Genomic DNA, 26,206 nt, shown 5'->3' on the forward strand with positions numbered 1-26,206 from the left:
TTAACTATAAAGATAGCTCTACTCGTATTACTTAGCTATAAAGGAATACACTTAAGTCATTCTCCATTTTATGTGAAAACAATACCTAGACAAAGGAATCTAATGTCATAAACGACGATATAGAAAATATAAGAGTACCTACATGAATATCCAAGGTGAAAGCAAATAAGAATTAAAGTAGGCATGATCATTAAGATAGATAAGGTAAAACTCAGGCGTCATTTCGTAAGGGATAAAAAAAAGTGTAATAAATATATTAAGACTACCACGACTAGGCTAGACTAGACCATGAAATAGGATTTTTTCGTGGTGGTGGATAAGACTAAAACAAGTTCTTTAATATAGAAACTCCTTAATCAAATCAAAGATGTTAAGAGATCGCCGCCGCCCACATACATGCTCTTGTAGCACCAGAGGAACTACCGGAGAGTTGCCGGCCTTCTGAAAGGTATACGCGCTTTTTTGAAGGTTCCCATGTCGTATCGTCTCGGAGACACCGCAACAAGAAGCGTAGAATGTTATGGACAAAAATGTTATCTTTAGTATAAATTCCGCTTCTATTTGTCTTCAATCAATTCGACACGTGTTTCGCCTCTACACGAGGCATCTTTCACTCAAGGTAACTCAAAAAAAATTAATTATATTTTCTTATTCAGTAAATTTTCTAAACTATAAATGAATGAAAGAACTTCCGGGGCAATAGCCAGTATGTAACAAATGGATAATCACCTATTTAATGAAAGGGAAATGTGAAAGTTATCATAATGTTATTAGAAAGCAAATCTCACAACGTAAATGAGGGCAGCGTGTGTCAGTTAGTGCGCTATTGTGTCATCTGGCGACTGTCGAGTGTCGACCGAGCTCTAACTGAGTACTTGATCTTCAATGTATCGCTCCACTTTAGACCACAGACATAATATACTAGCGTATTAACGACCTGATAGTCCGATAATGCGCACTGACCTGTATAAATACCCTTGGACAGGCTGTTCCATATGTTTGACAGCAAATTTTTTGTGCCTATTTGAAGCGCCACTCGCGAGCGTCCAGAGAACCAATATTGACATATAATACAAATGGCTATGAAAGAACGCACAATACTCTGAAGTATTGTTACATTTTGAATTAATTCAGTTCGTATTCCGTGTTATTAATACTTTAAGAATCAACGTAATAAAGTACACATTTTTTTGTAAATAGTTTCCCACCATCTATGTTGTCCACTAGGTTGTCATCACTAGTTTTAGTACCGCAGACTCTCGCTACATGGTCAACAGCGCCAAAATGGGCTATATCAAACAGGCACAAAAGTTTTGTAAAGAAATAAAAAAAAGAGTTCCCACTGACTTTCTTGCTTCGTCCTTCTCAGGTCGGAGGCATACATTTTCGAAAAGACGGATAAGTTTTTGACATTCAATATGTGTTTTAAAATCCAATTATGTATAAAATATATGAATTTGAATTTAGTGCGATTTTAAACATTACATTGTCACATGGCGAATATCATTTACATTTTTAAAACACATTCAATATGCAAAAGGAAATGGTTATACTACCTTAATCAATTTTGTATCAGCTAAAAGTAATTTGCTACCCACATATAGATAGATCTAAATAATAAAACATTGACTTTTAAGTATTTATGTACCTACTTTGCTTATTGACGTCAAACAGATGAAAGCGAATGAAATGTCTTTAATTTTTTATTAGAAAAAATGACTCAGGTTTCTTGATTGCACTCAATAGGCCAGTAAAATAGAATTTATTCTAAAATGTATTCAACATTCACCTCTCTCTCTATATTCCCATGACGACCCATGTAGCCCAGTGGTAAGTGACCTCGCTTGCAGAGCTCCGGGTAGGTGCTTATATGATGAATATGGATGTTTGCTTCCGAGTCATGGATGGATTATATGTATTCATGTATGTTTAAGTAAGTATATTGTATTAAATATATCGTTGTCTATGATGTTAAGTTATGCAATGCTCGTAGTTTCCCTGCGAAATTGAATCAGAAATGAGGAGAACCGTAGGAGAACCAAAGTTACCGACATAGCATAAATGATTGCGAAACTGAATTGGTAGTGGGCAGGGCACATAGTTCGACGGACAGATGGCCGTTGGGGCAGTAAAATCCTCGAATGGCGGCCACGTACTGGAAGACGCAGTGTTGGTAGGCTCCCCACAAGATGGACCGACCATCTGGTCAAGATCGCCGGAATACATTGGATGAGAGCAGTGCAGGACCGATCGTCGTGGAAATCTTTGGGGGAAGCTTTTGTCCAGAAGTGGACGTTATCCGGCTGATGATGATGATGTCGTTGTCTTGCACCCATTGTACAGCCTATGCCTAGACTAGCGGGCCACGATATATTCACCCTGAGTGAAGCCCGAGCATTATTATTTTAGCGGGAGAAATATAGGAGAGACCTCATATTTTATTTTTTCATCTATCAGAAAGATAGCATTTTCTAATTAAGGCGAGGTAATTGTTTACTTTACTCGATAGGTCGAGTCTTGGTGCTCGACAAAGATTAATTAAGAGGGTTGACGCAATATGGTCAATAGAATGGACGTCATTTTCGCCTTTCCGGAATTTCTAAGGACATACGATGGACGTATTATTTTAAAAATAGACATACACACAGAACAGGTAAAAGACATCCGTTCGGTGAATTTACATAATATTAGCGTATAGACAAATAAGGCGTGAGAGGGAGAAGAACATTTCTAACGGAGATACAGCAAGATAGAAAGGGAAAGCAAATCTATTGTTACTGTGACCGATTATGATTGATAAGTCGTAAACAGTCAGCAACATTAGGTCCTTAGTACTTAGTACCTTGAATATTACTAACGCACCTATTGACAAATATCATGCATTATAGCTATACATATTAATAACTTCAATCAAATCTGGGGATTGTAATATGGATCTTATAATATGACAAATTAGAATGGCGCGTAAGACGCTCAATGACTTTGACAGTCGCGCTATAAAAACTGAAAGAAGCCCATTGTCTACGGTCCGACGCCATTTTGATAATTATCTGTGTTCTAGAAAAGTATTATACAATTGATAATTATTTACAGTAATTGGAGCAATTTTCTGTTTGGTAATTCTGGTTATTTTTGCGAAATTATTTAACTCTCACATCTCTGGTGTACTGAGGTACTATTATATATTCTTTGCCAGAGGCATCGCATGAGCGTTGTTGTATATGCCATTTAAAAATATTTTGAATAAGTTTATAATATATACCTACGTAGTCTATATTTAGCGAGGTTATGATAATGAATACAATTCATAGTTATTCGTGCGTGATGTAGTATGGGTAAATAATTATTTAATTAGGGAGCTGTGCCCTCATGAACCCGTGTAAGACGGCTGGTCCCATATCCCCCGGGGCGGATTCGACCAATCACAATGTTACACGAAGACTAGGGTATGTAATTTTACTCCTTGAAATCAAAAATATTCCTTGGATATTTTCGTGTCCGTTTCTCCAATGTACTTGCGGAGTACCCTATGTTGGTATTGTTATCGTAGGGTTTAAAAGTGAATAATTTACGAAGAGTGGACGAATGTAAAAACCGACAAAATCCATGGTCCATTGTTTCTTCTAACGTACCATGAAATGCCATAACAATTGACTTTTGTAGGATAATAGAGTGAAATGTCAAATATTGACAGCTTGTTTATTTTTATTCGTCTTTTAAGTGACATTTCTGCCCTGACATCTGTTATTCTCAGTATAACCTTTTAGACCGCAAAATTTTATGGAAAAGGATCACCGCCGCCCACATTCTCTTGCAACACCTTCCTCCGTCGATCGTACATGTGAACCCAGCCTACGCCAGGTATAACAAACATTATTTCTAATGAAGTTTACCGTAAAATCAGTATTTGTATAGCGTTAGTGCTTAATTCAATATCAACACGCGACTGTGTACAATGACATACAAACAATCGCGGTCTAAGAATGTTTACCACCTTAAAGCCTTATAAATAAACTTGGTATAAAGTTATACCTGATAATAAACCTAGAATACGCAAAATGTTTGCAAACAGACATTTTGCTTATGATTGGTTTATTCTTCGAAAACTTCAGAATTATCATTGTATTGAGAATATTGTTAGAAATTAGCGGTCGTTTTCAATAACGTTACTCTTGTTACATCGGTTACATTGCTCTCACCGTTTAATGACAAAATCTTATCTATCTATAGCTATGTCCAATATAGTTATAATCCCAAGCGAAAGGTTATTGAAATGTAAGTAAGCGTAAAAGGGCAGTTTTGTCTACATCTAGTAAGTTAAGCTAAGGATAGATAGGTTATTGAAAACGGCCGATAGTCAAAATTTTGGTTGGTTCTCGGTATAACTTAGTTTAACTTGGTATAACTTGGTTTATTCTCAGGTATAACTTTATAATAAGTTTATTTGTTATAAAGTTATACCTGCGATCCTACCTACTAAGCTAGAGGTCCCGGGTTCGAATCCCGGTAGGTGCAAGTATTTATATGATGAATATAGATGTTTGTTTCCGAGTCATGGATGTTTAAATGTATTTATATATGTTTATATGAATATATTATGTATGTTTAAGTAAGTATATTGTATTAAATATATCATTGTCTTGTAACCCATAACACAGGCTATATATGCTTAACCTAGGGCAAGATAATTTGTGTAAAAAGTGTGTCAATATTATTATTATTTATAAGGTCGTATAAATTTACAATTGCAAGTACACATCTATGTCACAAAGTAGACGGACAATAATAATATACTATGTCATTGATTCGATTAGGTAGGGAATCTTACGATCCTAGATATACACAATTTGATAAAGAATCTAATTTGAAAACTGATAAACATTTTTAGACCACGATTATAGATGCGTATTACTGTACTCACAATTTTTCGTTGAATGGGGAATGCAGTGACCGAAAGTAAGGACCGTATAAATAAGGACAAGGCTTTTAATGAATTACTTAAAAACAGGTTGTTAATTTAAGGAAGTCTTGTTTGACCTTGTTTTAATTGTTCACTAAATGTTTCGTACTTTTAAGTATTTCAACTACAATGTTTATAAAATATTCACGTACACAAGATTCAATGAAAAGCTTATTTTTAAATACTGACAAGGCATTTAGACCTGACAGTATACTAGGACTCACTGAGCACAAATTCAAATAATAAATCAAGCTTCTTTGACAGAAAAGGCTTACTATAGTATAGGAGATTATATACAGGTAACTGTTGATCGTAGATGGGTGAAAATTTGAAGTTGTATGTATTTTTGTAATGCTGACTCATAATCAAACAAATTTAGAAAAAAATGTCAAAAAAATTAAAAAAAAAACGTGTGGACCACCCTTAACATTTAGGGGGATGAAATAGATGTTGTCTGATTCTCAGACCTACCAAATATGCACTCAAAATTTCATGAGAATCGGTCAAGCCGTTCAAAGTTTAACACCATGACACGAGAATTTTATATATTAAGTATTAAGTAATCTAAGTTGTTATATGAATTAAAAGATAGGCTGGGAGTTTCTTATCAGTTCTTCTAGCTCATGTCAAAGCCCGTTTACGAACTGTTGTAGCTACATGACGTTTACCAAGTGTTGTTGAATTGAAAGAAAGAAAGAAAGAAAAAAAGTTTATTCATGACGATAGAGTACAATAAAACATAAAACAAAATTGAGAAATATTGTTTTCTATACGTCACAAAGTGGTCCCAACTCAGCATGCTGGTTTGAATACCAGCGCTGGTCTTCCGTTGGGCCATTTGGTGACGTCGCCTTAAAGATAATTATATAGTAACTAATGCGTAGACTGAGTAAACAAGATAATGTATTAGCTTGTCAATTTCTGAAGTTTCTAAAGTTCTGACCGACAAGTTGACAACTCTGTCAAACGTCAATCTGAGTTCGAAACATTAAAGTATTAATATTAAGTGAAATATGTTATGTTATTGTCGTACATATGTCTACTGGTATGGTAAATTTAAATATATTTCAAATTTTCTATGTGGAGAAAATATGGCACACGCTTAGGAAATATAATTTTTTAGATGCTATTTAAATAGATTAAATATTATTTGTATTCCATACATATATAATGAAAATGGTTTTTGTTTGAGGATCTTTCATGCCTAAACCACTGATCGTATCGACACGAAACTACCACCATTCGATGCGAAATTTATCCTAGATGGTTTGTGACTATTTACTTAGTCTTAATTTTTTTTTAAATATGTTTTAATAATCCTTTTATTCCAAGCTATTACACATTTTTAGGGTTCTGCACCTCAAAAGGCAGAAACGAAGAACTATGAAAATTGTATGTAATTGTATATGTACGTCTTATGCTACAAGTATAGGGGAAAACTCAGAACATAACATTTGTGATATAATAATAAAAAAATTGTACAGAACACTCGGTGGGCGAGTAGCACTTGTCCGGTTCATTGTTAAGTTTTAATCTGTTTAAATTATAATAAGTCTAAACAATTTGTTATTTTTAAAGTGGTTAAATATGTAAAAATATTTATTAACGATGCGGAACTCGAACCCGCGACCTCTCGGGTTCCGTCGCAGCGGTCTTCCAACTGAGCCAACCGTTCGAGTGACGTATGGTCCGTAAATCTTGTTATATCTTGTTCAACTCTCAGATTCAAACATTTAAAAATTGTTTAGATTTGAAAGAGCGACATCTCAAGCCAATGTCCTAATATACAAAGTCCAAATAACAATAACTATGATTTTACCTATTACTTTACTTTTTTTGATTTTCTCGTTTAAGGCATTTAGTAATTGACTTTGCATATATTGTAATTGGAATGATTTGTAAAATTAAATTGAAAATAAGAATCTGTAATACCATTCTGTTTTGAAAAGAGCAACCTTACGAGTAATTTATACATCTCGATAGTCTATTTCTGTTAGATAACCGATAAAAACAGGCCAAGTTTAATACTTTAGTGTGCGTGAATTGCTCTAAACTCTAAAGGTTAGTTCTAAACTCAATCAATAAGAGGAGTGAGTACCTATCGCGTGGCGTCGTATAAATTTCTTTCGATATTTTTTCTCCGAACTAAACAGCGTAAGTCCCAAAACTTATTCAATTAATTATGGCAATACTTAAGAAACCTACGTAAATTTGCCATTTATAACGGATTACTAACCGTATTTTCTTTGTACTAGTATTTTTTTCGCTTTTATGGAAGTTTCAGTTCTCAAGCAAATTACGAAATTCTTAAAAATAAGCATCGTTTTCAATTAAATAAGTATTGAACAAATATCTTCAATCGTGTTTTTAGTTAAAATAACGGAAAGAAAAAGGTTTGAAACTATAAATATTAAAATTTCTCTTCGAAAGGATATTTGGTTCAGTTATAAAATCTCGAGAAAATCTCATATAATTATGAGCCTACCCTTAACTCTAAACTCAATTTTTCTCGACGTTTTCCCAGCTGTCATAATCTATCTAGACGTATTAATAGTCTAAAGAATGGAGATAAAGTCCAGTCCATCTCCATTTAAATAAGTCAATAGTTATATCTGTCACTTTTGCTTTTTCGTTCATTTAAATATTAAGCAATAATTTTGAATTTACTTAACTTATACCAAACAATAGAGAATTTTGTCTAGATTAGGCGGAAAGACCTTCTCCGTGGAAGGTCAGGTAAAACTATTGAAGCGTTGTGAATTGATTAGCTATAAATACTTTTATGTTACAGTAAAAGGACATACAGATTTGTACAGCATAGGCAAAGTTAGTAAAAACTTTTTAAGTATAACATCTTCGCAATAAAGAGGCGACAGCAGTGAAAAGAGGTGGTGTGGTGGGGGCAGCGGCCACGCTAGCACGTCAGGGTTATCACTCCTGAGTTATTAAATAATAATATTATTATAAAAAATAATATATGACATTTGATTCAAGTATTCTTTAGTGTTAATTCCGCCAATATTTGTTTTTAAAACAAACACCTGTTTCACCTCTACACGAGGCATCCTCAGGACGTGTTGTCTCGCCAAAATATGGCACGAGACTATATATATGGCATTTGCCGCTCTTAATATACCAGCTGTTTTAGAGGCAAATGGTATTACTCGCCGCGATGGCAAGCGTCCTGACGGAATGACTCTGGTGGCTTGGGCACGGGGAAGGGCGCTGGTGTGGCACGCGACTTGCGTCGATACTCAGGTTCCTTCAAGTTACGTCAGTTGGTGCTGGGGCTGCTGCTTCAACTGCCGAAGACAGCAAGCGTCGCAAATATGTCGGTCTCAATGAGTCTTACATCTTTGTGCCGTTTGGTGTCCAGACACTTGGCCTGTGGGGCCCAGAGGTTCGGAGAATGTACAAAGTAGTATCTTCTCGCCTCAATAAGGCTACTGGAAACCCAAGCGCTGGCAGCTATTCCGGTCAACGGATCAGCCTAGCTATCCAACTTGGAAATGCTGCAAGTATTCTTGGTACGCTGCCCCGTAATGATAGTTTTAATTTTGTGTAATCATTGTATTGTAAATATAGTTAGAAAATTTATTTTATTAAAATAAAATAATATTAGGTATGTTTCATTTTGTCACACGTAATCTTTACATGTTGGATAAGTAGAGATTTATGTTCAATTGTTCATATTAACACTTGACAAATAAGTGACCGTAAAAAAGTTTTTAAAAATCACAACATAACAAGTTTTTACCAGTGGGAAGCTCATGCCGGCTAGATTATGGGCACCATAACGGCGCCTTTTTCTGCAATGAAATTTCTGCATTATTGTGTTTCGGTCTGAGTTATCCTCTGTGACTATAAGTTTTTCTTATGTTTTTACTGGTTTACAAGCTAACAAAATCGATCGAAGATTTTTTTGTAGATGCAATGTGGACATACCTACAGCCGACAGCGTTAAACCTGCATTAAAGAACGCTTCTAAGAAATATGTTCTACTGAGGCCCCTAGGACCACGTGCTCCAGCCTCCATTTACTTTTATAAAGTTCATATAAAATATGATTTTTATTTAAATGAATGAATGAAAACCTTTATTTGCAAACAAGTGCAGTACATTACCTTGGAAATTGCTTTTGCTCTCTAGTTTCTTCATTGTCCGCTTCTCTTCCGAAATAGGCCTGCTCCAGATCCTTCCATGTCTGTCTATCCACAATAGTTCTTCTCCATGTGGTTCCTGCCACATTTTTTAAATCATCTTCCCGTATGATTATTTGTCTTTCTCTATTTCTTTTCCCATGTCTAGTGATACCATTAAATAACATATTTTGTCCATTTTTCCTTATAGACCAGTATAGACAATACTGGTCTCTTTACACAAATTTCAATACTTTCTAGTTTAGTTTTCTTTCTTATTTTAGTTGAAATTCAAATATTTTAATGCATAATAGGTTATAATATCATATATTGAGAGTCATAACTAGCAATTCCAAAATCTATGCCTCAGACATGAGATGAACGGGCGCAACAAACTCAGCGGGCTTCTTTTTTTTATAAAAGTATGCTTACAATGTAAAATCGTACAATTAAATTTATTATTTAATAGCGTGAGGGCGGTCGCTCCATTTGGGTGAGTTCATTTAAATAGACTAGTCTAGTAGTCTATATAAATTTATTAAAGTAGGCGTTACTTTGCGGAAATCGGAATTTTAGTTTTCTTTAGTGTTAATTCCGCCAAAACGTCTCGCAAAAGTCTCGTGCCAGATTTTGGCGAGACAACACGTCCTGAGGATGCCTCGTGTAGAGGCGAAACACGTGGCGAATTGTTTAAAGACAAATATTGGCGGAATTAACACTAAAGAAAACTAAAATCATTTGTATGTCTATATTAATTATAATATCGTTATCCAAATAGACTTGACATGTCGATAAATTACAAAACAAAGTTGTACTTACAAGCTAAAATAGTTCTTAAACACGTATAATTCATAGAATACCAATTACTTAAATTACTTAGTATAGTAATAAACGTAACTTTATTAAAGAATAGATAATAATGTCACTGATATTTACATTGTAATGCAATCTACGCGTCTTATGCAACTGTATGCACAATTACATATTATTTAAAGCCTATTATGCTTAATATTATGACAGTCTGTTTCCAGTATATTTTAAATTTAACTGTGCGACTTGCGTCGACACTCTGGCTCCTTCTCATGTCCAAGTTACGTCAGTTGGTGCTGGGGCTGCTGCTTCGACTGTCGAAGACAGCAAACGTTGCAAATATGGTGCCGTTTGGTGTCGAGACACTTGAGCCGTGGGGCCCAGAGGCACGGAGAATGTTCAAAATACTATCTTCACGCCTCAATAAGGCTACTGGAAGCTATCTCGGTCAACGGATCAGTCTAGCTTTACAACGCTGCCAGTATTCTTGGTACGCTTCCACGTAATGATAGTTTTAATTTTATGTAGTCATAGTATTGTAAATATAGTTATTGTGAGAATAGAAACTATTATATGAACTTGAATGTTAATTCATCGCTAACTATGGGCCTGTTGAAAAACCTCAGGGTCGCTCAGAGGGCACTGGAGAGGGCTATGCTCGGATATTCCCTGCGAGATCGAAACAGAAATGAGGACATCACCTAAGTGCACTGGAAATGGGTAGCGCACATAGCTCGACGGACACATGACCGGTCGGGCAGTAAAGTCGCCCACAGTGTTGGTAAGCCCCCACAAGATGGAACGACAATCTGGTCTAGATCGCCAGAATACGTTGGATGAGGGCAGCGCAGGACCAAACGTCGTGGAGATCTTTGGCGGATTCCTTTGGCCAGCAGTGGTCGGTCCGAAGACCTTCTAGGGTGGCCTCTAAGGACTGGATACCGCCTGGATGGGTACTGCAGCTGTGTTTTTCATGTCACCAAGCAATAGTTTGCAAACAGATATAAGATAAATATTAGTTATTCGCTCTGAAAGTCACCGTAGCTTGCTTAATATACTGGGTTAATGAAACTTAAGAGCAGCCAATCCGTCACTATTTTCATAGAAACGCTCGTGCGTGATTATGGCGTTTCAACGCATCTTACTTAAAACAATTTAACTATAGGTATCTTGTACATTCTATCTAGGTTTCTATCGAGGCAGAAAATACAAATTTCAATTAACAAGTTCAGTATAACCCTCAACCTTTTTTGCACAAATTTTACCTGAACTTTGACCGTTCACGTAATCATAATGATAAATTGTAAAAGTAAAGAAAACATTTCGATATAAACCTCGCGCATGTAATGGAGATTCATATTACTTTAGTGTGCAATGTGCATGACAGCTACTACACTCGATTGATAAGTCAGTCGCTTTGTTTTAGTGTGCGGGCGTTTGCTGAAAATAAAGGCTAATCCGCCGCCATATTTTTCGACGTTTTCACAGCTGTCATAGTATATCTAGACGTATTAATTATATGAGTTTTAGGACTATAAATAAAGATAATAAGATAGCAATAATTGAAAAAGATATTCTAAATAATCTGCACCAATTTTTTTTTCAGAATCATTGTCCAATTGGAACGCTTCACTTTAGGAGGTAGATGTTTGCGTATTTGCGTATCGAACTCATACCGAATGGTTTCTTAATGATGTCTGTAAATTGATAATAAAATGCACAAATTTAAGCAAGTAGTACCATAAACCTTCAAGTTAAAAGGTCTACTAGCTATCCTACAGTTTTTTATAGTTTAATTTTATTTTAAAACGTAAATGGTCGTTGGTATTCGTACTTATTATAAACGATAGCAAGGGGTCACTGGCTTGCTTAAGGACAGTTACCTCTTTATGTTTTTATTGATTGTGTTCATGGGGTTCTTGAACTATTACTGCGAAGACGAACATCCATGTTTTAATGAGATTCTTTCATCGCACCTTAACCTGAATTCAAGTTTGGAATAAGTTTTTTGAAGTCACTTTTGTTTGGAATGTATGAAGTGGCCATAGATAAAAGATTTCTCGAGGAATGTTAGTCAATGTTCAGAACTTATTGCGCCTCTTTCATTTTCGCGTGTATGTTGAATATTACCTCTTTGGTATATTCTTGAAAATGTTATGTATGGGTATGTGAATCTGCTAGAAACTGTCATAACCATAATGACCACACCATGATAACCAGGAACAGACATAAACGAATCACGCCTACTACTCACCTAAGTCGAGTTAGTAAGTGTTTTCTCTTCTTTAAAACAAGATCTCACAAAATGTTCAAAACAAATGTGTAACGAAATTCAAAAGAATTGTTAAATAACGTTTGTGTAAAGATTACTATAACATATATAACTTTCTTAATGATACCACGACCTATTAAATAATAAGTTTTATTATACGATATAATATTGTAACCATATTATATTTTATGTAAAAAAAAGAAGCCCGCTGAGTTTCTTGCACGTTCTTTTCAGGTCTGAGGCATACTTTTTCGAATGGGTTGTAATTTTTGACTTTCAATATAAGTGATATCACATCCTATTTTGAATAAAAATATTTAAACTTGAATTCGCTTTCCTTTTCTATCATGCTGTATATCTGTAGCGAGATGTTCTCTCGTTTATCTATTGTTTATGTTTCTCTGTTTATAGATGACATAATGGCATTAGCTATATACAGTGAACTCATTACGCAAAGGATTGGCCGTATCTAAAGATAACCGCAAGTTCAAAGTATACATCATTATTTATGCATTTTGCGTCAAACCTGCGAGATTATAATGACGTTTCCTTCATAGTTCCCTCACGCAGGTGCGAATACGGTAACAACCGTATAGGGTTGCTACTGCATTGCTTCATAATATTGCCTTTTATTTTAAACGACAATCGTAAAGCTTAAGTTTTTAAGATTTCCTCATATTTTCTATTAAATATGGAGTTGTTTAGTAAATATTCTCTGAATATAATATATCTGAGAACAAACAACGAATATGCAAAATGTTTACAAATAGACATTTTGCTTATGATTGGTTTATTCAGACGTATAATATTTCCCGCGTATTGACAGTGTTGTTAGAGATATAGTCAACATTTTGCATACTAGGGCTACACTTAAAGTATCGGGAATGGAATATTTCTACTGTTCCTGTCATATTAAAATATTTTTGATTGAAAAAAACCTTGGTTTTAAAAATCGAATACCATTTATTTATTTAAAAAAAGATTCTCGGTCTTGTCACAAGGTCTTTTCAAACTTGTTTAGTCGTTGAGAAAATGGAATTGACTCGAGAAAATTCTAGAGCGATGATTTATTATGACTTTCGAAGTGGTTTAACACAAAAACAGTGTGTTGACCGAATGATTTCTGCATTTGGTGATGAAGCCCCATCCAAAACGACAATTTATCGCTGGTTTGCTGAATTTCAACGTGGACGTGTCAAGCTCAGTGATGATCCCCGTCAAGGTCGTCCAAAAACTGCAGTCACCAAAGAAAACGTTGATGCTGTGCGTAAGCTGATTGAGGAAGATCGACATGTGACATACCACGAAATTGAGGCAACTTTAGACATTGGCATGAGTCAAATACAAATAATCTTGCATAAACAATTAGGTGTAAAAAAGTTGTTTTCCCGAGGGATACCGCATTTGCTCGCAAAAAGCGGCTCGCGTTACTTGGTGCGTCAGAACTCTCGAAAGATTCCACGCAGGATTCTCAAATGCTGTATACAACATCGTATCAGGTGAAGAATCCTGGATATACGCGTACGAACCCGAAATAAAAAACCAGTCACGAGTTTGGGTGTTCAAAATGAGTTAAAACCAACAAAAATTGTTCGTTCACGGAGTGTTGCAAAAAAAATGGTGGCCACGTTTGTCTCCAAAACCGGCCATGTTGCAACTATTCCTCTTGAGGGACAAATAACGGTTAATGCAGAATGATATGCTAGCATTTGTTTGCCACAGATCGTTTCTGAACTCCATCAAGAGAACTGCAACCGCCGCATCATCCTCCATCACGACATTGCGAGTTCTCACACCGCGCACAGAACAAAAGTTTTTAGAGCAAGAAAACATAGAATTATTAGTCCATCCGCCGTACAGCCCCGACCGTAAGCCCTAATGATTTCTATACTTCCCCTAAAATAAAGAATAAATTGCGTGGTCAGAGATATTCATCACCTGAAGGAGCTGTGGACGCCTACTTAATGGCCATTCTGGAGACCCCAACTTCCGAATGGAATGGTTGGTTCAATGATTGGTTCCATCGTATGGAAAAATGTGCCAAATTTCGCGAGAATACTTCGAAAAGCAATAAATACATTTTTAAATAGTAATGTTGTGTCACTTCCTTGATTCCCGAAATTTTCAGTGCCGCCCTCGTATTCTTGATTTATTGTCAAGTAAAACTTTATAACAAGTTTATTTATAAGGCCGTTTATGTTTTTATTGGAAAAAGGCTCTGCTGAATCTTATTACTTAACTACAGATTACAAAATTTGTAAGACAGTAGTTGAAATTATGGATGAATGTTAATTTTTATGAGAGATAAACTTTTTAATGTTAAATATTTGTAATAGTTCTGAAGTGTTAAATTTTTTATGTAATATAAGCATTTTAGTGTACGATAGCGCAATAAATATTGTATTTAACCAAATAAATGCTAGCACTTTTATACTGATAAATAAAGCAATTCGTGCGAAATTATTCCCATTCCAAATAATTAAAAATGCCTAACGTTAATGTTCAAGTTTTCACTCCTGCCGGCACTCTATTACGTAACAAACAAGCAAGGTGTCACCTAATAGTTCGTGATCACCGCATATCAAGAGCCTTGCCCATCTTGTAGAGCCGTATAAGCCTACCTACATATAAATTCGAAAACGGAAAACACATCGGCACGTGGTGGGCGAGGATCGAACCTGGGGCTCCGTCGTGAGAGTCAACGGGCCAACCTATTGCGCTAGCGACGTTCAATAAAAGGCATAAAAGGCGTTTCTTTAAGAAACGCACTGTTAATAAACGCCACGTAGGTAGGTATGCTATTAAACTTTGAAACGTTTTTAATTTAGCCGTGCAAAATTTTGTTTAAGCGATTGTTTTCGGTTCGTGAGTGATTCATTCCATGGATCGAATTGTTAATTGATTATCAGAACTCTGTTTTACAACTCATGAACCACCCTGCACTGAATATTACCAATTGTTTCGATAACTTTAGTGGAAATATATATTTTTTAATTTTTATCTATGAATTTGTTTAGGAAAACTATAATATATACTAGCTGACCCAGCAAACGTTGTATTGCCGATATTAAAATCGCGATACAAAAGTAACTGTTGATCGTAGATGGGTGAAAATTTGATGTTATATGTATTTTTTAATGCTGACTCATAATCAAACAAATTTAAAAAAAAATGTCAAAAAAATAAAAAATAAAATCGTGTGGACCACCCTTAACATTTAGAGGGATGAAAAATAGATGTAGTGCGATTCTCAGACCTACCCAATATGCACTCAAAATTTCATGAGAATCGGTCAAGCCGTTTCGGAGGAGTTCAAAGTTTAACACCATGACACGAGAATTTTATATATTAGATTAGATAAATATTAACTTCGAACATATATTTTGAGACAAAGTAACTTCAAGCTTAAATAAACATTCCCTCCAATATTTGTCCTATTAAACTAGTTAAAGTATATTTTAAATATCATTTTAACACAAGCTAATCTAGAAATTGTCTATCAAATCGTGTTTAACCATATGCAAGCCAATTCGTAATACATAAATCTTCACATAAAGCATTTTTATTGACAATCGACAAATTTTTTTTCACATCAACCTGCATCAAGATACATTATCAAAGATCTATTTTGGAAATAACCTATCAAAAGTTATTTTCAAAAATTCCACGTGTAAAATCTATTTTGGGAACGCCTTAACAAAATCAGTTCCAAAAAAAATCTCTTTTGGCAACGTGTATTGTAACAAATTGAGCTATTTTTATTATTTTACATAATATTGTTACAGTGTCAAGAATATTTTGATCTGTCGTCACGTAAATAACAGTATCCTCTGTACCCACGTGCACAAACAATGATCAGTGCCAAAAGTATCGTCATCGTACTAATATATATCTTAATATAGTGACCAAATATTTACTTTACTTTTGATCCCAGTTTAGTTAATTGGTATTGGTATTGGTAAAGGGCTCCTGTTTCCGCAATTAGACCGCTTAATTGGGTCCATTTTGCGTGCAGTGTTGGCCAGTCATTCCAACCAGCCCAGCTCCTTCCAGAAGTTCAGAACACTCCTGGGGTGTTCGCAGACTTCCCCAGTTTAGTTAAATGAGGACACATTTTTTTTTATGGAATAGGAGGACAAAGGAGCGTACGGGTCACCTGGTGTTAAGTGATCACCGCCGCTCACATTCTCTTGCAACACCAGAGGAATCACAAGAGCGTTGCCGGCCTTTAAAGAAGGTGTACGCGCTTTTTATTACATTTATCAGAGTTTTAGAATAATTGTTTTAATCATTATATAAGTTTGTTTAATTGGTGATTGTTTATTACAATTTTATATATCTAATATATAAAATTCTCATGTCGCGGTGTTTGTAGTTAAACTCCTTCGAAACGGCTTGACCGATTCTCATGAAATTTTGAGTGCATATTGGGTAGGTCTGAGAATCGGACAACATCTATTTTTCATCCCCCAAAATGTTAAGGGTGGTCCACACGATTTTTTTTTTAATTTTTTTGACTTTTTTTTTTAATTTTGTTTGATTATGAGTCAGCATTAAAAATACATACAACTTCAAATTTTCATCCATCTACGATCAACAGTTACTTTTGTATCGCGATTTAAATATCGGCAATACAACGTTTGCTGGGTCAGCTAGTTATGTATAAAACATTAAGTTATTTTACGTTTTAAGTGCGATGGGCAAGGTTTGTGTGACAATAACATAACAGTATTGGACAACACCAGTGGCGTAGCGTGCCTTGGCTGGGCCCCGTATAAAAATTTGTTTGGTATATAATGGTAAAGATTTCTCACAAAAAATGTCTGGATAAAATTAAAAGAAATATTTATTCATCATAATTATCTATCATTTAAAATTAAATATACAGTCTCCTTGCCTTTTTTTTCGCCAAACATGAAAAGATTTTATTAATTTTTGCTTACGCACGTCGGAAGGCCCGTGGCTCCGTTTAATTGAGACGGCAGATACGGCAGTAGCTACACCCTGGTGGACAACACTATCTTGGTATACCTAAGAAGCTACATCAGGTGGGCTTTGATATGGACAGAAAATCTGAAAACAATTCCTCAGTCCATCTTTTAAATCATACAATAACTTAGGCTTCGTAATAATATAATATAATACAATATTAGGTGGCCTGCGCAGAACCAGACTATAACCATGCATCATTATCTTCTATATATAATCTTTTATACTATAATAAGCCTTCATTATAAAAGAAGCTGTAATATATTTGTTAATTTTGTTAAAGTAAGTAAAGCTTTTTCCAAATTTATGTAAAAGTGATATCCTATTGCAACTAGTTCGAATTGGGATTCAGATTTTAGTTATGAATAAAGGAGTGTTATATAAGTTATTATTTGGGTTCAAATTGAAGGATATCATTTTATCGAATCAACCATTCTATATATTTTATTCTATACTACCTGACCTAGCAAACGTTGTTTTGCCATATAAATTATATATGTAAACCTTCCTTGAGCTTCAACGAATCTATTACAAAAGATTTCATTGAGATCGGTCGAATAGTTTAGGAGATATTAGGGAACATACAAACATACATTCTCTTTTATATCTAGATTAGATTTTCTTATCTTCGATTTGTTTATATTAATGTAGTAATCATTTATTTAGCTAGAAATATCTGTGAAAACTTGTAAATAGCCTTCTATGTAAATATTTTCCTAATTTTTATTGAATTTAGCTGTAAGTTTTTCAATTACAATAATATAAATAAATAAATATATTAATGTAGTAAGCCTACCTTGACGTCAATGAGGCGCATTGTGAAGGCGGCTGCGTCGGGTGCAATGAGGCGCAGCTGACAGGGTGCGCGGGAGGCCGGGGTGGGGGGGCCGGGGCGCACCAACGTGAGAGCCAGGGCGGCGCCCGCGCTCGAGTTGGTGCCCAACTCCACCTCCTTTGTACGCCCGCATAGCAGGCTTGAGCTTAGCACTGGAACAATAAGGAAGATTAAATCGACGCTCTTTCATAAAAATTAACTAACCCCAAACGACGACGTCATAGAACAAATTTAAAATTGACAGTTGAATTTTAATTTTGTTCTATGAAGTTTTCGTTCAAGGGCAGCAAGCGCGGCACTTTTTTTTAAAGTCCCTAAATCGGATCTGTCGAGATAACTGCAGCCGACAACACTACACCATGGCTGAAAACATTCTGAAAAAAGGATCTAAGATTTAGCATCACGCATTACTATACAGATATTTTTTAAACCGTTATAAATTTTGTTAATTTTAACGTAACCCTTGAGAAAAATTATTTTGTGTCATTTATAATCATAATCATAATAGTTTCCTGAAAAGATAAACATATTCAAAGCATCAATAAGCGATGATTTATTTCAAACTACCCTCACATACGTGGCATCCTTCCAAATGATTAACCTAGACAAATATGGTACCAGAATAATCTAATATATAAAATTCTCGTTTCCCGGTGTTTATTACCAAACTCTTCCGACCCACCCATAAATATATACAATTTTTATACAACTTAAAATTTTCACCCATCTACGATCAACACCTATTTTTGTATCGCGATATTATTCTATTCTATCCACAGATACGCAATAGTTGCATGATTGCAATCGAATATATAATGATTATTGAAGAAAGATAAATTTTCAGTACGATATATTTGGAAGGTCTGAGAATCGGTCGTCATCTATTTTTATTTGCCCCAAAAATTTTAATTATTGATTTTTTTATATTACTTTATCGTTTATATATTATATTATTATATTATCTAACGTTCTCTGGGTCAGCTATTGTAAATATAAAAACGTTTTACCAAATTGACATTACATTAAATTACGAAACTAATGACGAAAGCATTTAAATGTGTACATAAATAAAAGTATTTTTACAAAACGGCCATCTAATGTAATTAGTGAATAGGTAGGTGCTATTTCGTTGCATTCTGGTTTTTAGGACAAATGAGTTATGTAATAATGACAACTGTAATTAAAAACGTTAAATTGATTTTTACGTCTTAGCCCGGATGTAATATAACTTGTTTTAACACAACATAATAGCTTTATTTGATTATTTGCCGATTCAGTTATACACACATGTGAAATATAAAAAAAATAGCTTCGTCTGTCTGTAAAATTTTTCGTAGACATAATCTGAGGCATAGACTTAGAATATATAAGCTTGTAGACAGCCCGATAATGCGTGGGCAATTTTGATTCTTCAATATATTATGTGTGTTTATTTCAAAATCAAATTCAGAGCGCCATTTGTTTCCGAAGCGGTAGAGTAGTATCTAGTATATTAGAAATGACATCAAAAAGAATTCTAAAGGAATCAATTTTGAGAAAATAAATGCATTTTATGCCTTTTAAATATTTTTATTCAAAATAGGATGTGACATCATTTATTGAAAGTCAAAAACTACCACCCATTGCATAAAGAATGCCTTAGACCTGAAAGAACGCGCGCAACAAACACAGCGGGGTTTTTTTTTTCATCAAAAAAATATGTTTACAAAGTAATATTGTACAATTAAACTTATTATTTAATAGCCTGAGGGTGCTCGCTCCATTCCCAATCCTTGGTATCATTAAGAAAGTCATTTATGTTATAGAAACCTTTACCACCGAAACGTTTTTTTTTTACAATTCTTTTGAATAACGTAATACTTTTGTTTTGAAAATTATCTAGGTTCTTGTTCTAAAAGCATATACATCGCCCAACAAAAGACTTACAAACTCCACTTAACCGAGTAGTAGGCATTATAAGTTTATGTCTGTTCCTGGTGTCAACATTATGGTTATGACAATTTCTAGAAAATTCTCCGAGTCACCTTACATAACAGTGTTGCACCAAAACAAGCCGATTAACGTGTAAATACATAGCCCCACGCACACACTTACACTACTACAGGCCGATAGGCGGCCATTCTGAGAATTATCATCGTTTGTGACAGATCAGTTTGCGTCTCAATAAAATATTTTAAAAAATGCCGTCGTGTGTTGTGTAAAAGTGTAATACGATAGTATATAAGTATTTGTGGCCATATATGATTATTTCAGGGAGTAAGATTGTGTAACTAGTATACCCCGTAACCGCATACGCACTAGCATAACGGTGCTTCACTTGCTAATATCACGGCGCGGAGTCCTTCTTTTTTTACTCGTCCGTACTGAAAAAATACAATGTAGTTCCTATGAAGCTTTAAGAGTATTAACCTATTAGTATATTGTGGCTAACCGCACCATATTTTGTAAGTAATAAAACCCATTGCACTGCAGTAAATGACCATTAAGAATAATTAATTTACATTAGAGAAAGTCGTCTAATGACTAACCTTGCATATTTGTTCAATGAACTATGACGTAACAAGTAAGTATCTTTTCGTGTGGAGGATGATGATCTGTGTGCCGATTATTGTTTTTGTTTTATTGGAAGATGATGTGGAGATCTTGGCTTTAATTTGAATTGTTATTTGGTATTTATAACTTTTCCGTTGAATTTGACCAGATCGTCGGTCGCACTGGGTCTTCCGGTTAGATGAGGGCAGCGCAGACCGATCGTGGTGGAAATCTTTGAGGGTGGCCTTTGTCCAGCAGTGGACGTCTTCCGGCTGATGATGATGATTTATAACTTTTAATTGAATAAGACCATATTTTTATCGACCGATCAAAAGTTACATATACACTATGTTAAAAAATAAAACACTACTAAAAATATTGTATAAAATCAAAAAGAACCTTCATATTAAATGGTTTCAAAAATCTTCAGAAACCCTGACTTTATTTAATCTACCAGTAAACTAAGGTCATCGCCCTGAACTCGGTCCAATGGCGTAGTGCTAGCGTCAGCTGAGGCGGCTCAAACGTAAAAGGCGGGGCATTGTGAAAATTAGAATAATTGTTTTACAAAATTACAAATTACCCTCACTCAGTTCTATATATATAAGTTGCACGAAATATTCGTCAGTCATATTCTTTTATAGCATAAAATAAACTCAATATTTTTAATTAGGAGGGTTACTTTGTTATATTATATACATAAAAACGTCGGTGGCACAATAAGTTGAACCGGTGCCCTCACCAGGGTGCCCCCTCCACGTCATTGGTAAGAATATTCGGTTGTCGAATTCGTATGTACGTTACTAATAATACTACGTTATTAATTACATTGGAATTATACAATATGTCAGCTCCTAAGTGATGACTTCCAATGCTTCTTAGCCACGTGTTGCCGGTACATCATGTCGTATTATTCAATCATTATATTATGTATGTTAATCACGACATAAGTCTACTTGAGATAACAACTATTGTTTGATTCTATCAAACACAACATGTAGATCTGCAGATACGCTACTTTGTCTGCCCTTATTTAAATATTTATCGGAGCATTCATTTTTGTATTTTTCTTTTCATTTGAATGTTAAATCTTATATATTAATCTTTATTTTATATTTAGCAAGCCAGTTTAGTCATTATTGACTACATTCGGTAACCCTCACTTCTGGGATTAATTACACAATAATATGTACAACAAATTACTAGCACGGAACGCGAGAGGTCGCGGGTTCGAGTCCCGCAACGTTCATAAATTTTATTTCATTCGGTCCCATACATTTCCTTAGCGCTCATAATTATACCTACTAGATAAACTTGGCTCACTCACCAGTTAACCTTATACGCTTCGTAAGCACGCAAGTGACATTAAAACCATATTTCTATTTGCTACGGTGGCTGGTTATGTGATTGTGTGCCAACAAACGGTTAGCCCCTAACTGTCTTTTGCTGAGAATGGTCACGCGGGAACACATCGTGCTAGAAGCACACTAAACATTAACTTTACTGGCTCTATAAGGCAATTACTAATTAAGCATTCGTTTTCAGAATTCTGTGAATATTGAAGCGAAAACTTTTTTAGCGGTGTTGGGCACTTATTGGTAGGCTAAAATCTTATGTGTTCGCGTCACTGACATGCTCGTCACTGGAGCACGTGATAAATATATAGACACTTGTTGGATGGGTGAAATCTCGTGAGTTCGCGTCACCGAAATGCTTATAGCAGTGCATCTGTAGCTATACAGCTGACGAATTGTGCAACATTAACGCTGCGTTATAAGTGAAATTGAATGGATTTAGAAAAAATTTCAACGTGTATATATACAGTGAATTGTTGGGATAGTATTTTTCTTTGATTATTAATTATATTATTGAAAATAAGTTTTAGAAATAATTTAATAGTTCTTTAACAAAATAAAATTTCTTAAAGTAAAAAAAAAATACTTAAAGTTCTAAGTTTTCACTTATAACGGCAGTCTCTAAAACTGTACAATTTTTTTTTAGAACTAGATTCCAATAGAGCATCAAATTCCGACTAATTGAGCTTGATCTAGTAGGAAAATTGTTTGCTTCAGACACTTTTTATAAAATCCGTAATTTATTATTTCATACTTATTTATTAAGCGTTGTATATGCAAATTATAATAATAATAATATTGACACACTCTTACACAAATTATCTTGTCCCAAACTAGGCATAGCCTGTACTATGGGTACAAGACAACGATATATTTAATACAATATACTTACTTAAACATACATAAATACATATAAACATCCATGACTCGGAAACAAACATCCATATTCATCATATAAATGATTGCACCTACCGGGATTCGAAACCGGGACCTCTAGCTTAGTAGTCAGGGTCACTAACCATTCGGCTATATCGGTCGTCAAATCGTATATGTGGTAAAGAATCACTATAACATAAATTATTTTCTGATAACACAACTGGGAATGGAGCGAACGCCCTCAGGTTAAATTGTTGACGAGTACGTCACTTTGGACAAATAATTCAGTTGGTCTGGTCCAAGTTCGGGAAAGAGGTCACTCGTCGAATCCAATGCGAATGGGCAGCGTTCGGGGAGCTCCGTAAAATCTTCTCGTGCCAAATACCGCAGAGTTTGAAGACGAAGATTTTTAATCAGTTATGGGCCTTATCAGGAAGCTCAAGGTCACTCAGAAGGGAAAGGAGAGGGCTATGCTCGAAGTTTCCCTACTTTCCTGGTTGCGAAACTAAAGTGGCAATAGGCATAGCTCGACTGACAGATGACCGTTGAGGCAATAAAATCTTTGAATGGCGACCACGTACCGGAAGACGGACAAATGGTCTGGTCAAGATTGCCAAAATAGATTGGATGAGGGCAGCGCATAACCGATCGTCATGGCGATCTTTGGGGGAGGCCTTTGTCCAGCAGTTGACGTCTTCCGGCTGAAATGATGCAGTTTAACCCCAGTTGTCGCGTCAATACTATAAAACATGGGGGAAACATAATAATAATTATGAGTTACACATTTAATTTGACAATTTATGCATATTGAAATTTATATAATTCTCGTTCACTGGTTATGGTTTAGTAGACACGAGGGTAGCTGAAGTATGATACAAATGGTCTACTTGACCAACTAGCGCCAGAGTGTCAAATTTGAATGACGGTGTGCACGCCGCATCGTAAATTCACCCTGTTTCTATGTTTCTTTACTAATGTTTCCCTAACGCGCCAGAGAGGTATAGCTTCATAAAAATTCCTTATTGTTAGAACTCAAGTAAATATCGTCTCATACAGCCAACACAAAAATATTTTGTAAACACGGCTAACCAATGTGTTACAATAATATACACATTTTGCAAATATACAATATGTTAATTTAATATGTCAAGAGACGATAGGAAATCGGAATGTATTATGACATATATAGCATGATGTCATATTGATAAATCAAATTTAGTCCGGAATTGGCAAAGCATGTTGGTTACATCCAACATATTGTATATATTAGAAAGGAACTCTAGTAAACACGGGCTTAGGCTGAGAATCTATAGAGCGAACTTAGACTATGCTCAGACTTTACCTAAGTAAAACCTTTGTGGTTTACTTAGGCGCCAATTTCTGCCGTGAAGCAGTAATGTGTAAACATTACTGTGGTCTGAAAGGCGCTGACCAATGACTTAACATCGAATGTTTCAAAGTGACGAGCGCAATTGTAGTGCCGCTCAGAATTTTTGTGTATTTCAAGAATCCTGAGCGGCACTGCATTGTAATGGGTAGGGCGTATCAATTACCATCAGCTAAACGTCCTCCTAGTATCGTCCCTGATTTTTATAAAAAAACTGTTTAACAGAATATAAAACGCTTGAATCTTATCCCATTTCGACACAAAACTACATACTACATATTACCATACCATTTTGTTTTTTAGGTTTAAACCAGACTAACGAATTCCAATTAATTTTAATGTTTGCAGATATAATAGTAAAACAAAATAATTAACACATATATATACATATACCCCAGTATGTCAACCTACACAGCTCCGCTATTAGCTGGAAGGCCTTGAGTGAGCAAAAACAACAATGGTGCTCATTAATACATGAATTGGCAGAAAAACTTGGTCTGCATTTTAATTGGAGTCACTTTGTTGTCGTATCGAATACCATAGTTATAGCTCAACACAGCAATGTCTGCTGTCGTACTCAAGACAATGTATCGATAACTTAACACCCAAGAGTAGGGATGTATGACATAAAATATGAATATTTTCATGGTTCATCAGTAACTCCAGTTCCAGTTATTTACCTAACAATCCTTGCATATTTTGGTGCATCAGGTTTATGACTTTACAATTATTATGTTTATTAGTACTTGTACATTGTCTATCGATATATATATATAATGAAAATGGCATTTGTTTGAAGCTCTTTCACGCCTAAACCACTGATCGTATCGACATGAAACCTGGTAGTTTCATGATTTTGACCACCATTCGATGCGAAATTTATCCAAAGTGGTTTATGGCTACTTATTTTTTTATTGTATTTGCAATAAGACGAATAAAATAAATTTATTTGCTTTTAAAATTCGCCCAGCAAAGCGGGCGATAACGGCTAGGGTATATATATTCCCCTATTGTCTTATTGACTAATTTAAATAATTTGGAACATATTTCAAATCAGTAATTAAACTATATCACTGCTCAATAGAAGCAGAGTTAATCAAATTATTACTTTGCTCAATAGGAGCCGAGTCCAACAAGCTTAAAGCAAGTGTATGGATTAATAACACTGATAGCGTCTAGCCCTGTCAGACAATGGCGTTGTTTGATCGATCGTGTATGGTGAATACTACCTTAGTACCTTTCCTGAAATTTTTATGTCGTTTCAATTTTGGAACGTTACCTGCTATATCTGTCTATCTGAATCATAGACAAAGAATGCAATACGTCTACTCGGAAAGTGCATTTTTAACCGACTTCAAAAATGGAGGAGGATCTCAAATCGACTGTATTTTTTTTATGTTTGTTACCTCAGTCAGAACTTCCGACTGGGTGAACCGATTTTGATGATTCTTTTTTTAAAGCTGATGCTTCCCGTGTAGTCCCATTGCAATTATTTTTATACTTTTAAGGACATATTTTGTCTATATATTGTTTTGGAATAGTTTTTTTGAAGTCGGGTTGTTTTGTTGTTAAAATTTTTAGTATTGGTACCAGGCGAACATAAGTGAAGAGATAGAGATATTATAATATATTTTAACAGTGATGTCGTTTCTCTTACCATGTCTTGGTAAACATCTTTGGAATGAGACTGTCAATAAGAGAAAGTCCCTTCCCGTTCCCCCTTCACCCGCTCGCGCTTGTCTTGTTGCGTCAGTACGGTTTGCAGTTTCATTACAGTTACGAGTCATATTTTCATGCTAACGCTTCTTGTTTTTGAAATTTTTATTGTAACGCTTTCACTTTTGTTGTTAATAGTTCTGAATAGTTCTGTAGTTTCTGTTGTTCTGTTTCGCTATAATAGTTCTATCTTACTCTTCTTTCATTCATATTTTATACTTAGAATAATAATTAGCATCACAATATATTTACATCAATCAATAACACAGATAAAATACGTAAGTATCTAATTGTTTATTTATTATCTAACTAGCTGACCTGACAGATGTTGTTCTG

The 26,206-nt window shown here is 35.0% G+C and overlaps 1 protein-coding gene across 1 annotated transcript in view; it reads right to left on the reverse strand.

Moving 5' to 3' along the window:
- The window catches only part of LOC126964663 (uncharacterized), an 82,073-nt gene that overhangs the window by 52,566 nt on the left and 3,301 nt on the right, over positions 1–26,206 (reverse strand). The window contains exon 2 of the mRNA XM_050807920.1: positions 17,966–18,156. Coding sequence (XP_050663877.1) covers positions 17,966–18,156 — 191 coding nt within the window. The remainder of the gene's footprint in view (positions 1–17,965; positions 18,157–26,206) is intronic.

This window comes from Leptidea sinapis, chromosome 5, assembly GCF_905404315.1.
Source record: "Leptidea sinapis chromosome 5, ilLepSina1.1, whole genome shotgun sequence".
NCBI classification, from domain to species: Eukaryota; Metazoa; Arthropoda; class Insecta; order Lepidoptera; family Pieridae; genus Leptidea; species Leptidea sinapis.